This window comes from Gossypium raimondii, chromosome 9 (assembly GCF_025698545.1).
Source record: "Gossypium raimondii isolate GPD5lz chromosome 9, ASM2569854v1, whole genome shotgun sequence".
In the NCBI taxonomy this organism is placed as follows: domain Eukaryota; kingdom Viridiplantae; phylum Streptophyta; class Magnoliopsida; order Malvales; family Malvaceae; genus Gossypium; species Gossypium raimondii.
The window spans coordinates 20,831,936-20,844,024 of NC_068573.1; the positions used below are offsets into that span (position 1 = coordinate 20,831,936).

General features: G+C 30.4%; 1 protein-coding gene across 3 annotated transcripts in view; it reads right to left on the reverse strand.

Annotated features, from left to right (window-relative positions):
• The window catches only part of LOC105798711 (exocyst complex component SEC10b), a 31,546-nt gene extending 24,159 nt beyond the window's left edge, over window positions 1-7,387 (reverse strand). For all 3 annotated transcript variants that reach the window (XR_008189085.1, XR_008189086.1, XM_012628886.2), the window contains exons 1-12: window positions 7,205-7,387; window positions 6,935-6,968; window positions 6,253-6,331; window positions 5,758-5,822; window positions 5,071-5,139; window positions 4,699-4,953; window positions 4,546-4,620; window positions 4,003-4,104; window positions 3,842-3,892; window positions 3,663-3,768; window positions 3,284-3,394; window positions 2,924-3,015 (exon numbers count right to left, since the gene is read on the reverse strand). Coding sequence is in view for 1 of the 3 variants with exons in the window: in XM_012628886.2 (XP_012484340.1) it covers window positions 2,924-3,015; window positions 3,284-3,394; window positions 3,663-3,768; window positions 3,842-3,892; window positions 4,003-4,104; window positions 4,546-4,620; window positions 4,699-4,953; window positions 5,071-5,139 (861 nt within the window). In the remaining 2 variants the exon portion in view is untranslated. The remainder of the gene's footprint in view (window positions 1-2,923; window positions 3,016-3,283; window positions 3,395-3,662; window positions 3,769-3,841; window positions 3,893-4,002; window positions 4,105-4,545; window positions 4,621-4,698; window positions 4,954-5,070; window positions 5,140-5,757; window positions 5,823-6,252; window positions 6,332-6,934; window positions 6,969-7,204) is intronic.
• Between the last annotated feature and the right edge of the window lie 4,702 nt (window positions 7,388-12,089).

Sequence of the window (12,089 nt, forward strand, 5' to 3'; positions counted from 1 at the left end):
TGGATCCAAAGGCGTTTCTGTAGGTTTACACCCAAGCATGCCAGTCTCAGTTAGCTAATCTAAGATGTACTTTCTTTGGGCTATAACAATCCCTGCCATAGATCAAGCAACCTCCACGACTAGGAAATATTTGAGAGTGCCAAGATCATTAATTTCAAACTCAGTAGCAAGTAATCTTTTGAGTTTGATAATTTCCTCTGAGTCATCTCCAGTTAGAATGATGTCGTCAACGTAGACAATGAGAATAGTAATTCTACCTTTTAATGAGGATTTCACAAATAAGGAATGATCTGTCTGGCATTGATTGTATCCGTTTGAGACTACTGTTTTGGAAAATTTGTCAAACCAAGCACGAGATGATTGTTTTAGCCCATACAATGACTTCTTCAGTTTGCACACTTGATGGCTATTTGAGGAGTTTTCTAAACCTGAAGGCATTTCCGTGTAAACGTCTCCTTCAAGATCTCCGTTCAAAAAGGCATTTTTGATGTCTAGCTGATACAAGGGCCAATCTTTATTTACTGCTAGTGACAGCAGTACTCAAATCGTGTTTAACTTGGCAACAGGTGCAAAGGTTTCCTAATAATCGATTCCATATGACTGAGTAAATCCCTTTACCACCAGCCTGGCTTTAAACCTCTCGATATTTCCATCTGCTTTATACTTAATTGTAAGTATCCACTTGCAGCCAATTGGCTTTTGCCCTTGAGGTAACTCTATAAGAATCCCGGTTCCATTGCTATCTAGAGCCCTAATTTCTTCCTCGATAGCCTTCTTCCATGTTGGATTTTTCAAAGCTTCTTGAATGGAATTTGGTATCTGTATACTATAAAGAGCTGAAATATATGTTTTATATGATGGCAGCAATTTCCCATATGCCACATATTTCTCAATAGGATGGTTTGTACATGTTCGAACACCTTTTCTTTGAGCAATAGGCAAATCAAAATCATCAAAAAAAGGAACAAGAGACTCATGAGTTGAAGAATCCATACCAGTGTGAAATTCTGAAGCAAGAGGCTACAGTTCAAGTTCTTGGCAATCTCTGATTTGAGTGTCTTTCTCTAGGTTTTCAGTAGGTCGTCTCCTCCTAGAATAGAGACGAAGTTCCTGATGATTTGCATCAAGTTGAGGTTGAGTAGAATCATGGAATTGAGATTCAGATTTTGAGGACTCAGAAGAGGGTAATGGTGTCGGATTGACACTTTTGGGTGAAATATAAACGGATTGAGTGTCTTGAAGAATGTCCCAAAGCTGAAATTTCCTCGAGTTCTCCCCCTGAATTTCGGATTTGGAAAAATAGGATTGGTGTTCACAAAAGGTGACATCCATGGAATTGTACATCTTTCAAGTAACATGTGAGTAACACTTGTACCCTTTTTTATTAGAAGAATATCCTAGGAAAATGCATTTTACTGATCTGGGATCAAGTTTGATTCAATGTTGTTGGTGTATGTGAACAAATGTTGAACAACCAAAGACTCTAAGTGGAAGATCAGAAGAAAAAGATTTAGCATGAGGGAAGGCTTGTAGGAGTACTTCATGAGGTCTTTGAAATTTTAACACTTGACTAGGCATTCTATTGATGAGATAGGTGGCAGTAAGGATGGCTTCAACCAAGAAGTGTTTAGGTACATGATTAGTAAACATGAATGATCTAGCTACCTCAAGTAAGTGTCTATTTTTTCTCTTGGCTATCCTATTTTGCTGAGGGGTGTCAACACAAGAACTCACATGAATAATTCCTTGTCTTATGAAATAGAAACCCAAGACTGATGTAAAATACTCCCTGCCATTATCAGTCTTAAGAATCTGAATTATGCTTTTAAACTGGATGTGAATCATGGAACAAAAAGACTTGAAGATTTCCCCAGTTTCAAAATTTTCTTTCATAAGGAATACCCAAGTGGTTCTAGTATATGATCGTCTATGAAAGATATGAACCAACAAGCCCCATTAATATTTTTCATTTGTGAGGGTCCCCAAATGTCACTATGAATTATAGAGAATGGATGTGAAGGCTTATATTGAATGCTAGGATAAACATGACGTGTGTGTTTTGCAAGTTGACATATTTCACAATGGAAAAATTTTGAATTTTTATTGATGAACAAATGAGGAAGCAATTTTTCAAGGTCCGCAAAATTTGGGTGACCAAGGCGGAAGTGCCATAACATGACTTATTCTCATTTGAAACAAAAGAAAAATTAGAGAAAGAGTTAGAAACAAACTCGGAAACACATTTAGCCACACAGTTCAAGTCACAACTGAGTTTACTAATAGAAATCAAATTGCAACCTAATTCTGGAACATAAAGGACAGATGAGAGAAGAAGGTCCTTTGTCAATTTGATTGATCCAATTCCTGCCACTTTTGAGAGTGATCCATCTGCTATTCATACTGTAGAGGGGCTTGAATATGGATTGAACTTGTGGAAGACATTGATGTCTCCAGTCATATGATCCAAAGCTCCAGAATCAACTATCCATGGTCTTAATTTTCTGGTTGCTGCAATATGAGCAGAGGTAAATGTACCTTGATGTACTAGCATGCTGGTATGCTGTTCGATAGTGGGTTTAGAGCCTAACTCTGATACCTTGTTAATTTTGTTGAAGGAATCTCTTATTTCATCACGAAAATACAGCCTAATACTTATATTAGGTTGGCTGGCATTCCAGTCCATTATTGTAGGAAAGATAATAGACAATCCCACAAAGTTAGGAATCTTAATAAACTAGGAAAGCAACTAACTAGGAATCAATGACTGCTACTATATTTCTTAGGAAAATAAATAATAAATCCTAATCTACCAGATTACAGCTTATGAGTGATTTCCTAATAAATACAAACTAATTCGGCTCCTTTCTACATAAATTAATACCTTAGTTAAAATTTTATAGAGTAATATACAATTAAATAATACCTGAGATAAAATTTTAGCACATTCAGACATGGTAGACAATTCCCTTCTCTGTGATGCAGCATCAAACCGAGCTAACAATCTGTTCTCCAGTTCTACAGAGATTATGCAAAAAGATAAAAGCAAATGGGAGACTTGATAAACTTGTCGTGACAAGGTAGGTGGAGCCATTAATAAGACAATTTACTGGAGTCTTTTCCTTCAAAATCAACCTAGGTATAACGACCTTTTTTCTTTTAGATAACAAAATTTTTCATCAAAATACCACACACAATCTAGTAAAAGTCACTCATTCACTCCTTTATCATTCTCATTGATCAAAAGGGTTCATACCAGAAGAGTGTGATAAAACAGTTACCATACCATTGCAGTACTCCTGAAGATTAGCAACTGCAACTTCCAATCCTCTGCTAGCAGTTGCACCTCCCACAACTGATGGCATAGCCTTTGAAATATCCTCCTCAGCGAATGATCCTAAATCAACAAAAGAATATAGAAGATAAAAAGTTGTTCATGAAGTAGTAAAAGGCATAAAAAAGCATATTCCAAAAGTAGTATACGGAAATAAGTTCCCTATGCTAAAATATGTTACAATTTGCCAGTTAAAAAATTGAAACAGTTCTTTAGAATAACAAATTCATTATATCACTTTAAATCACTCCTTTTAATTACACATCTGGTAGTCAAAAAACTTGTGTGTTTTGTACAATAACTAAAGCATTACAAAAGTAATGTCACTTACGCAATTTCTGTGCAATTGATGCAGCCTCAGCGACACGGCTGTCATCAGAAAATAGAGGTGAAAGTTCCATCAAACTGCCTGGGTTTCTATTAAACTCCATGAGGTACTGCAAGTGAGAAAATGATAAGGTATTAAAACAGTTTAAGCAATATATAGGACACAAAATACACCAACAGTACCTTTATGAGCTCTATGGCTTGACTAGCAGTTTCACGCTGAGCATCTGCACTCTGACAACCAAAAAAAACAAATAAATAAATAAATGCATTTAGGAAATGTTATATAATCTAGAAAAATGACAAAACCAACTAGTAGTAGTTGGAATAGTGAATAAACTTACCTGCAAATGGTCTCCTACTTTAGCAGCAGTCTGCCCAACACTTGAAATACGCGAATCCAATCGCGCAAAGCTGTTGAACAAGCCATCTACACCTTTTTCCAGCTGGAGAAAAATAAGTAAAACTAACCATAAGATCCAAACTCATATTAGGTTCACATTCACCTAAGAACTTGCAATTGAAAGATCTGAACAATTTTTTCTGATTGTTCACTCAATGCCATGCTGTTATAGTTCAAGTCAAGGTAAAAATGTGAAGCAGGGTGTTTTGAAACAAAAACAACAAGCATTTACCTTAATATTCACTATTTCTTCTCTTCTCTTATGGTCTTCATACACACAGAGGGAAAAATTAACAAAAAAATAGAGTTGTTGAAATTCATCTTTTTTTCTTAATTTTCTTCAGAAAAGAAAGGAGCTTTAAATATCCAAAAGATAAATACTTTTTAAAACAATTTTAGGCATGAAAGAAATAGTTCTTTCTTTGACATTTTTACTTGTTGATTTATTTAAAAGAAAGAGTACAAAGGAATTTTGCAGACTAACCTCAGTTAGTGTCTTCCGATGCTTATCATCTTGAGTAGAAACCTCTTTCTTTAGATTGGAGAGTTTTCCATCAATCTTCAACCCATATCACGAACATTAAAACATTAATATGAATCCTACAGGTTTCATCAAAACCCATATTACAGAACAGACCTGCTTGCGAAGATCGACCAACTCTTTACAGGAGTTCTTGAACAGCAATAATAGAGCATCTACTTCTGGAAATAGAGGTGCAGACAGTCCTTGTGCAAATTTTGTTGCATCAGAAGAGGTACGGGTATGTCCATTTGGCAGCACATCAGTTCCACCAATACCATGTCCATCTGCTGAATCTGCTGAATCTTCTTGGAAAGACGGTAGGAGCTCATTAACCAAGTTGCCAAATAATGCATCAAATGAAAAATCGCCCTGCCAATTGACTTCCAATCATAAGCTTATCCAAAGAATTTAATGAGCAAAACAAAAGAGGCTCTGACAATTTTTAATTCATAATATATTGAATCATTTTGTGGTTTGATTCATTACCTTAAAGTCATCAATGTTCAGGATGAGTGGAAGATTGCTTACAGAAGAAGATTTTGACCTCTCTTTCATCTATAATTGACACAGATTAAATAAAAAAAAAATTAAGCTAACATTGCAATTAATGTTCTCATCAATAAGCAAAACAGAAGCAAAAGCGTAATTTTTGAGATAACAAAAGAAACAATAATAAAAGCATGCAAGGAAAATGTGATCAATTTAACCTATCCTAGCCCATTATGAAAAGATATAAATAAAGTTTAAGTGAGGAGAAAGCAGTACCTAACTACTTCACTATCTCTAATTTGAGCAAGTATTTTAATTTCTTTAGAAACCAAAAATAAAATACTGTATTTGGTTGTCCTCCACTTTCCCGGATGCCAAATAGAAACAAATGGAAATATGAAACTAACCTTCAATTCAACACTTTGTTACAATTAAGTTAATTTGAAACTAATTAACATTCAAATGCAAGGTTAAGCATTTCCCAAAAAAACTTGCAGGGTTAAGCCTGATACTCTTTCTGAAACAGCTCATTGAAACATTACAAAATTACAAGAATTACCCATGCAATAGAGCTAATTGAGGTCTACCTTATTTTTTCAATAAGCAACAACAAATCTAGGAACATAAATGAGAAGAAAGAATTTTTTTTCCATCTCATGGAACAAGAAAATGGAGAATGATAACCTCAATATCAGTTGAAGAAGCAAAATCTGGATTTGACAAGACTGGAGATGTCAGAAGAGTTTCGACTGATATCAAACAGAATCAGTAAATTAGCGTGTCAGAACAATTGCTCTAAGAAATCAGGGGAGGGAGCATCAAAAGCAAAGTAAAGCTATTAAACCTAGACTCGTAATGTAAATAACAAAGCTATTAAATCTGGACTCAGGATGTGAATTGCAATTCTTCTTTCTTTGTTGATGAACACAACAGCAGCAGAATCAAACCAAAATGTTGAAATAGGATACTGCTGCTGCCGTCATAATGCCTGTTATGTTTCATACATGATCTATTTTTAATTTTTTGGGCGAGTAAATGTGAGATTTCAGTGTCACTGTTTATAATTTATCTGCATAGTTTTAAGGGAATGGATATGATGAATTGACAATAGAAAAGCATGGAACATGTTGAACATGAGACTTGGAGAGTTCCAGAAAAAAAGTAATATCTAGAATTTACCTTCAATCCAGATCGCCTATCTGCAAACAGATCATCATCAATTTTTTTTTTCTTTTTCTTTTTGAAACTGTTTCCTGCCCTGCAGCACAGCATCTTTCTTTGCATAAGATAGGAATAACCTCGCCCCATTCTTGACAACCCAAAATAGATATTATCAAGGACAGGCATGGTACAAGGATTGTTCTTTTTATTTTATTTGATACATTTCATTTTCTTTATTTTTGGGTGGCAGACCTCTTCCAACTATAATTCCTTTGACTTGAAGAAGCATTCATGTCTATAATCTACTGCACGTTTCTAAGTCAAAATACAAAGAGAAAAACGCATTGTAAGTGTATGACTCTTTTCCTATTAACTTTCGCAGGTCGATGGTCGGAAGACATTGGCAGTGGCTTAAAGGAGGGTTTGTACTTTGTAGTAGTTATGCTGAAGCATATACGATTTCAACTTCAAAACAAAATTCAAGAATTCTTAGCCAAACCGCTTCATATCCCAATCGTACGATTTCTTTCCATGAAATACATTTTCTCAAACACCAAAGAACACATAAATGCTACAAATTCCCAGCATGAAAAAAGTTGTAGCCAATAGATAACTAAAACTGAAAAGAACTAAGCCAAGGAATCACTAAATCCCGAAACGGATTCAAATGAAAGTTGAAAGGCATTAGAAGGAAGATTACCAAGGCTTGAGTGAACTTTTAGCAATCCGATCAACTGAAAAAGAAAAAGAAAAGAAAGTGAGGAGGGAAAGATCGAATTACAACGGAAATATAAAGAAAAAAAGAGAATAACATTAAAGAAAATATGGAGGAATATAAGACTGGCTATTTTTTATATATCATTCCTTCAAAAAAAAGAAGGTAATTCTTGATTGTTGCAAATCCAATTACAAGAAACTATCATTTCAAGCAAAAGCAAGAGAGGAAGAGAGAAGAATGAAGAACTTAGACCTCTGTCCGCGCAAATACTAACGTTTCCGATGGTTAGTCCGGATATAGTAGGAGCGCAGCAAAGAGTCCTGAGAGGAAGGTAGTTTCAGAGAAAAGAGATCTGATATGTGATACAATGACGGAGAAGAAAGAAAATCAAAATGGAGCGAAAATAAGGGAAGCCGATAACTGTGCCGTTTAAAGCTTCAATGAATATTTCGCATACAAAATATATTTATTTAAAAAAGTGATACTATTTAAATTAATTGTTTTAAATAAATTAAAGAAAAATTAGATTTTTTATTGATGAGAAGTTAATTAAATAATATTACAGTAAGCACACTCACTAACAACCCTCTCTTATGATAATTATCCCCTTTAACATGTTATAGATGTATAACAACTAATGAGTAGCCTTTTATTTTCAAAGTATTAAGTTGTTAATTATTGGTGGATAAAATTTTAATAAATCTTTTAATTTTTTAAAATATATAAGGTTAAACTGAAGTACTTGTGTGATACATAAATCAGTTTATTTCATATTAATATGGTGATTTATGTTGCGATATATTATATATATAAGTTAGATTCTAGTATTACGATTTAATTTTTAAAATATTGAAAAGCGAATGCCATTAGAAGATTGAAATTATATAGGTAAAATTATTATAGAGGTTTCAGTACTAAAAATTAAATTGTATTTTGTTTTTATTAAAAAGAATAAATTAGTCTTTATATATTAAATCAAATAGTAAATTAATCGTTAAAATTTTATCTATTTCTACATTAAAATTTGTCATTATACGTCATCATGAGGACACGTAAACATCACATATTACTTGTTTAATTATTCCTCAATCACACCAATTTTAACAACATAAATGGATAATTTTTTAACAAAAAGAACTAATTTACTCTCTAACTAATGTACAATGACTAATTTACTTATTTTTTGAATAAATAAGATAAAATACGATCTAACTTTTAATACAACTGTCTTCATGATATTTTTATTAAATGATACATATTTTGTATATAAAACAAATATAATAAAATTGTAAACAAAACCATTAAAAGCAAATAATGATTAAAAAACATAAAATAAATCAGTAAAAGTGTAAGTGTAAATGCTACTGTATTAAAAGAGAGTAAATAATTAACTCTTCTATTGGTTGAATTTATGATATGCAAATTAAAAGCAAGTCGTTAGTTAATTCTGACTCATTAAAAAGAATTAAAGGAAAATTGATGAGAAAGACTATGAAATATGGGTCAAATTTATCTATAGTGAAATTTGTTGTGTTCTTTTCTTTGTCAAATTAATGCATCAACTTCTTTGTACAGGTTCATAGATTTAATTTCTTCAAAATTTCTTATTGCATTTTAGTAAATTAAAATTCATGCCACGTGAACCCAATCTTATCCTAAAATTCTCAACCCTATAAATAAATATAATACAATGATAACTAATCTAAAACTTTTTTAGTAAAATCTAGAAAAATCACACATATCTAAAAGTCGTTATTTTTAGATTTTTATTTTAAAAAAAGTAAGAGTGAGAGTTATTTAAAGATTAAATTTGAAATTAATGTTAAATGGAAAATATGATTTGATAAATATAAAATTTAAATTATGATACAATTTTTTGAAAGTAAATTATTTTACTTTATATTTTACAATAATTCCCATCATTATATTTTAAAATAATTCCCATCATTTTAAATGTAATCAAATTTTAACTTGAAATGTTTAAAATTAATATAATATTAAAAGGAATAAAAAATTTTGTAGACGAGAAGTGTCATTTTATATATTTCTTTTTATAGAAAATACATCAAGTGGTTTTATTATGAATCATCAAATGGGTTTAAAAATAGTTAAAGTTTATATTTACAATTTTTGCGTACAATATCTATATTATATATAAGGATTTTTTACTAAATTATTATAAAAATAAAAATAACCAAAATATTATAACTTTTTTTATTTATCAAAATATTATAATTTTTTTATTTACCAAAATATACCAAAAAAAACCTGCAAAAAAAAAACCTGTGGCGGCACCAAAGGTGCCAAAGAGAATATTGGCGGCACCAATGGTGCCAAAGGACTAAAATGTAACTATCTGTAGTTTCAAGGACTTGATATGCAAATTTATCATTTTAAATTTTAAAAGTGAATTGCTGCCGCTGTGGGGCGCACTAAAATTAAAATGTGGCTAATTCCCTTCTAAGCCCTCCTTATTTATTATTTTCTTTTTATTCCCCTTTAACTCACTTTTTTTATTTAATAAACAAGCCCTCAAACTATTTTTGTAGTTAAATAAGCTCTTAATCTATGATTTTTACTCATAAAAGCCCTTTATTTTATTATTAAAGTAAATATATTTTACCTAAAGTAAAGCTATTTAAAAAGTATAAACTAATTCGCATTTTATGTATTATTTTGGTAATTTGATGAGAATAGTTTATTTAAAAATTTACTAAATTTGATGAGAATAGTTTATAATTATAATTAATTTTTCTATTTGGGTTACATTTATGGGTGATCGGTTTATTATTACTTCGGTTTTCAATAAAGCATGCCCGGTATTTCTATTAATTTTTTAATTAAATCTAATATTAGTTAAGTGATAATTAAGATACTTAGAATTCTAATTAAGTAATAACTCTATTTTAATTTAATAAACTCTATTTTGGTAATTTGGTGAGAATAGTTTATTAAATTAAAATAGAGTTATTACTTAATTAGAATTCTAAGTATCTTAATTATCACTTAACTAATTAAAGTTTATTACTTAATTAAAATAAGGAGGGCTTAGAAGGCAATTAGCCACATTTCAATTTTAGTGCGCCCACACCCACAATGAGAGCAATTCACTTTCAAAATTCAAAATGGTAAATTTACATGTCAGGTCCTTGAAACTACAGATAGTTATATTTTAGTCCTTTGGCACCATTGGTGCCGCCAATCTCTTTGGCACCTTTGGTGCCACCACAGGTTTTTTTTTTTTTGAAGGTTTTTGTTTTTTTTTGGTATATTTTGGTAAATAAAAAAATTTTATAATATTTTGGTAAATAAAAAAGTTATAATATTTTGATTATTTTTATTTTTTATAATAATTTTATAAAAACCCTATATATAAAGTGTTTAATCAAGTTAGTGTCATGAGTTAATTCGCACTAATTTAATTGTAAAATTACTAAAATTTCTTACTTTAAAAGGTAATTAATATTATTATAAGAGTATTTTTATCTTTTCATACTTTTATTTATCCTCGAATAAAACAACTAAAAATATTATTCAAGAATCAAACATAATATCAACAATTTCATATAAAAACATTTACCACTCAACTATTAATCATTTATTAATTTATTTTTATAAATCTGTTTTTAATATAAAATATTTTCATTATCTCCATCATAGGTGTAATAATATCTAATAATAATTACCTTTTTTTAAATTGTTTTTTGCATGTAATTTTGTTATGATGTTATACCTTAATCTAATCTATTAAAACAACAGACTACAAACCTAATCATAGTTTGAATTTAATATTAGATATTTAAAGTAACATTGTAAAACTAGCCTTCGGTTGTTCATATCGACTGATGAACGATTCTTGACAAAGGCAGATGGTTTTGCAGTGATAGGACAATGATATATGGGAAATAAGGAACTGTTATTTATTTATTTCCTATTTTAAATCGAATTTTATAATTATATATATAATCAGTCATCTTTATAATAGTCATCCACTATAACAATATTTTGTTATAACAATCAAGTTTCTAGAATAACCATTTTTTATATTTTTTTAAATTTTCTATAACAATTTTTCACTTATAATAGTAACATTCATAGTTATGAAATACATTCTTTATTAAATTAGTTCTCTATAACAACATATGATCTAAATTTTTACGTAAAATTATAGTTATTTCACATAAGCAAACCTATTAATTATCATTATTAAATGAAAATTATCTTAATTAATATATTATTTCAATCAAATGATTGAATGAAAATAATATTCAAATGAATGAAATTAAATATATCAATTTAAAAGTCACAAAAAAGTATCAATTTAATAAACTATTAAGTTCCCTAATTAGATATGTTACTAAGAATTGGAACATCATAAACTTATAAATTGATTACTTGAATTTAGTAACCGGGATAAATTAATTAATTTAATTTGACAACTCATATTGATTAATTGGACTTGTTAGATTTATGAACTTTATAATTAACCATATTAAAGAATGTAAAAAAAAGATGCATAAAAGTAATAATGCATGCATATATTGTAACACCTCATACCCGACTCGATTGTCAGATCTAAGTTATAAGGTGATACATTTGTTGCCAAAGCAACTATGGTCAAATTACATTCAATTACAAATTGTTAAACATTCCAATGTAATAAAAACAAGTGAATAAAATGATGCATAATCATTTTTGGGTTTTATACGGGCTTACGAAAGTTTAGTACCATCCTAGGATTGAATAGGGATCAAAACGTAAGGTTTTCAAAACTTTTCAAGTGAATGTCGCGACTTTCAGGGTTTGATGTCACAACATTGAAGGCTGTAGACAACCTCCCAACCTAAGGACCATTTTGAAAAGATTTCAAAACAAAACAAAGCCGACGTCGCGACATCGAACATGTAAGGTTGCGACGAATAATGCAATGTCGTGACATTTAGGTTTCAATGTCGAACACTAAAGGTCGAACCCAAATCCTATGTTTTCAATGATTTCCAACAAGTAAAGTAACCAAATTTGGCCCCAAATCCATATGCCAATCATTCCCAACACTTGAATATTTACAAACATACTCCCTAACCAATGCTTTCACATACAAAACATAACATAAACAAACTCTCTTATCATACTTATA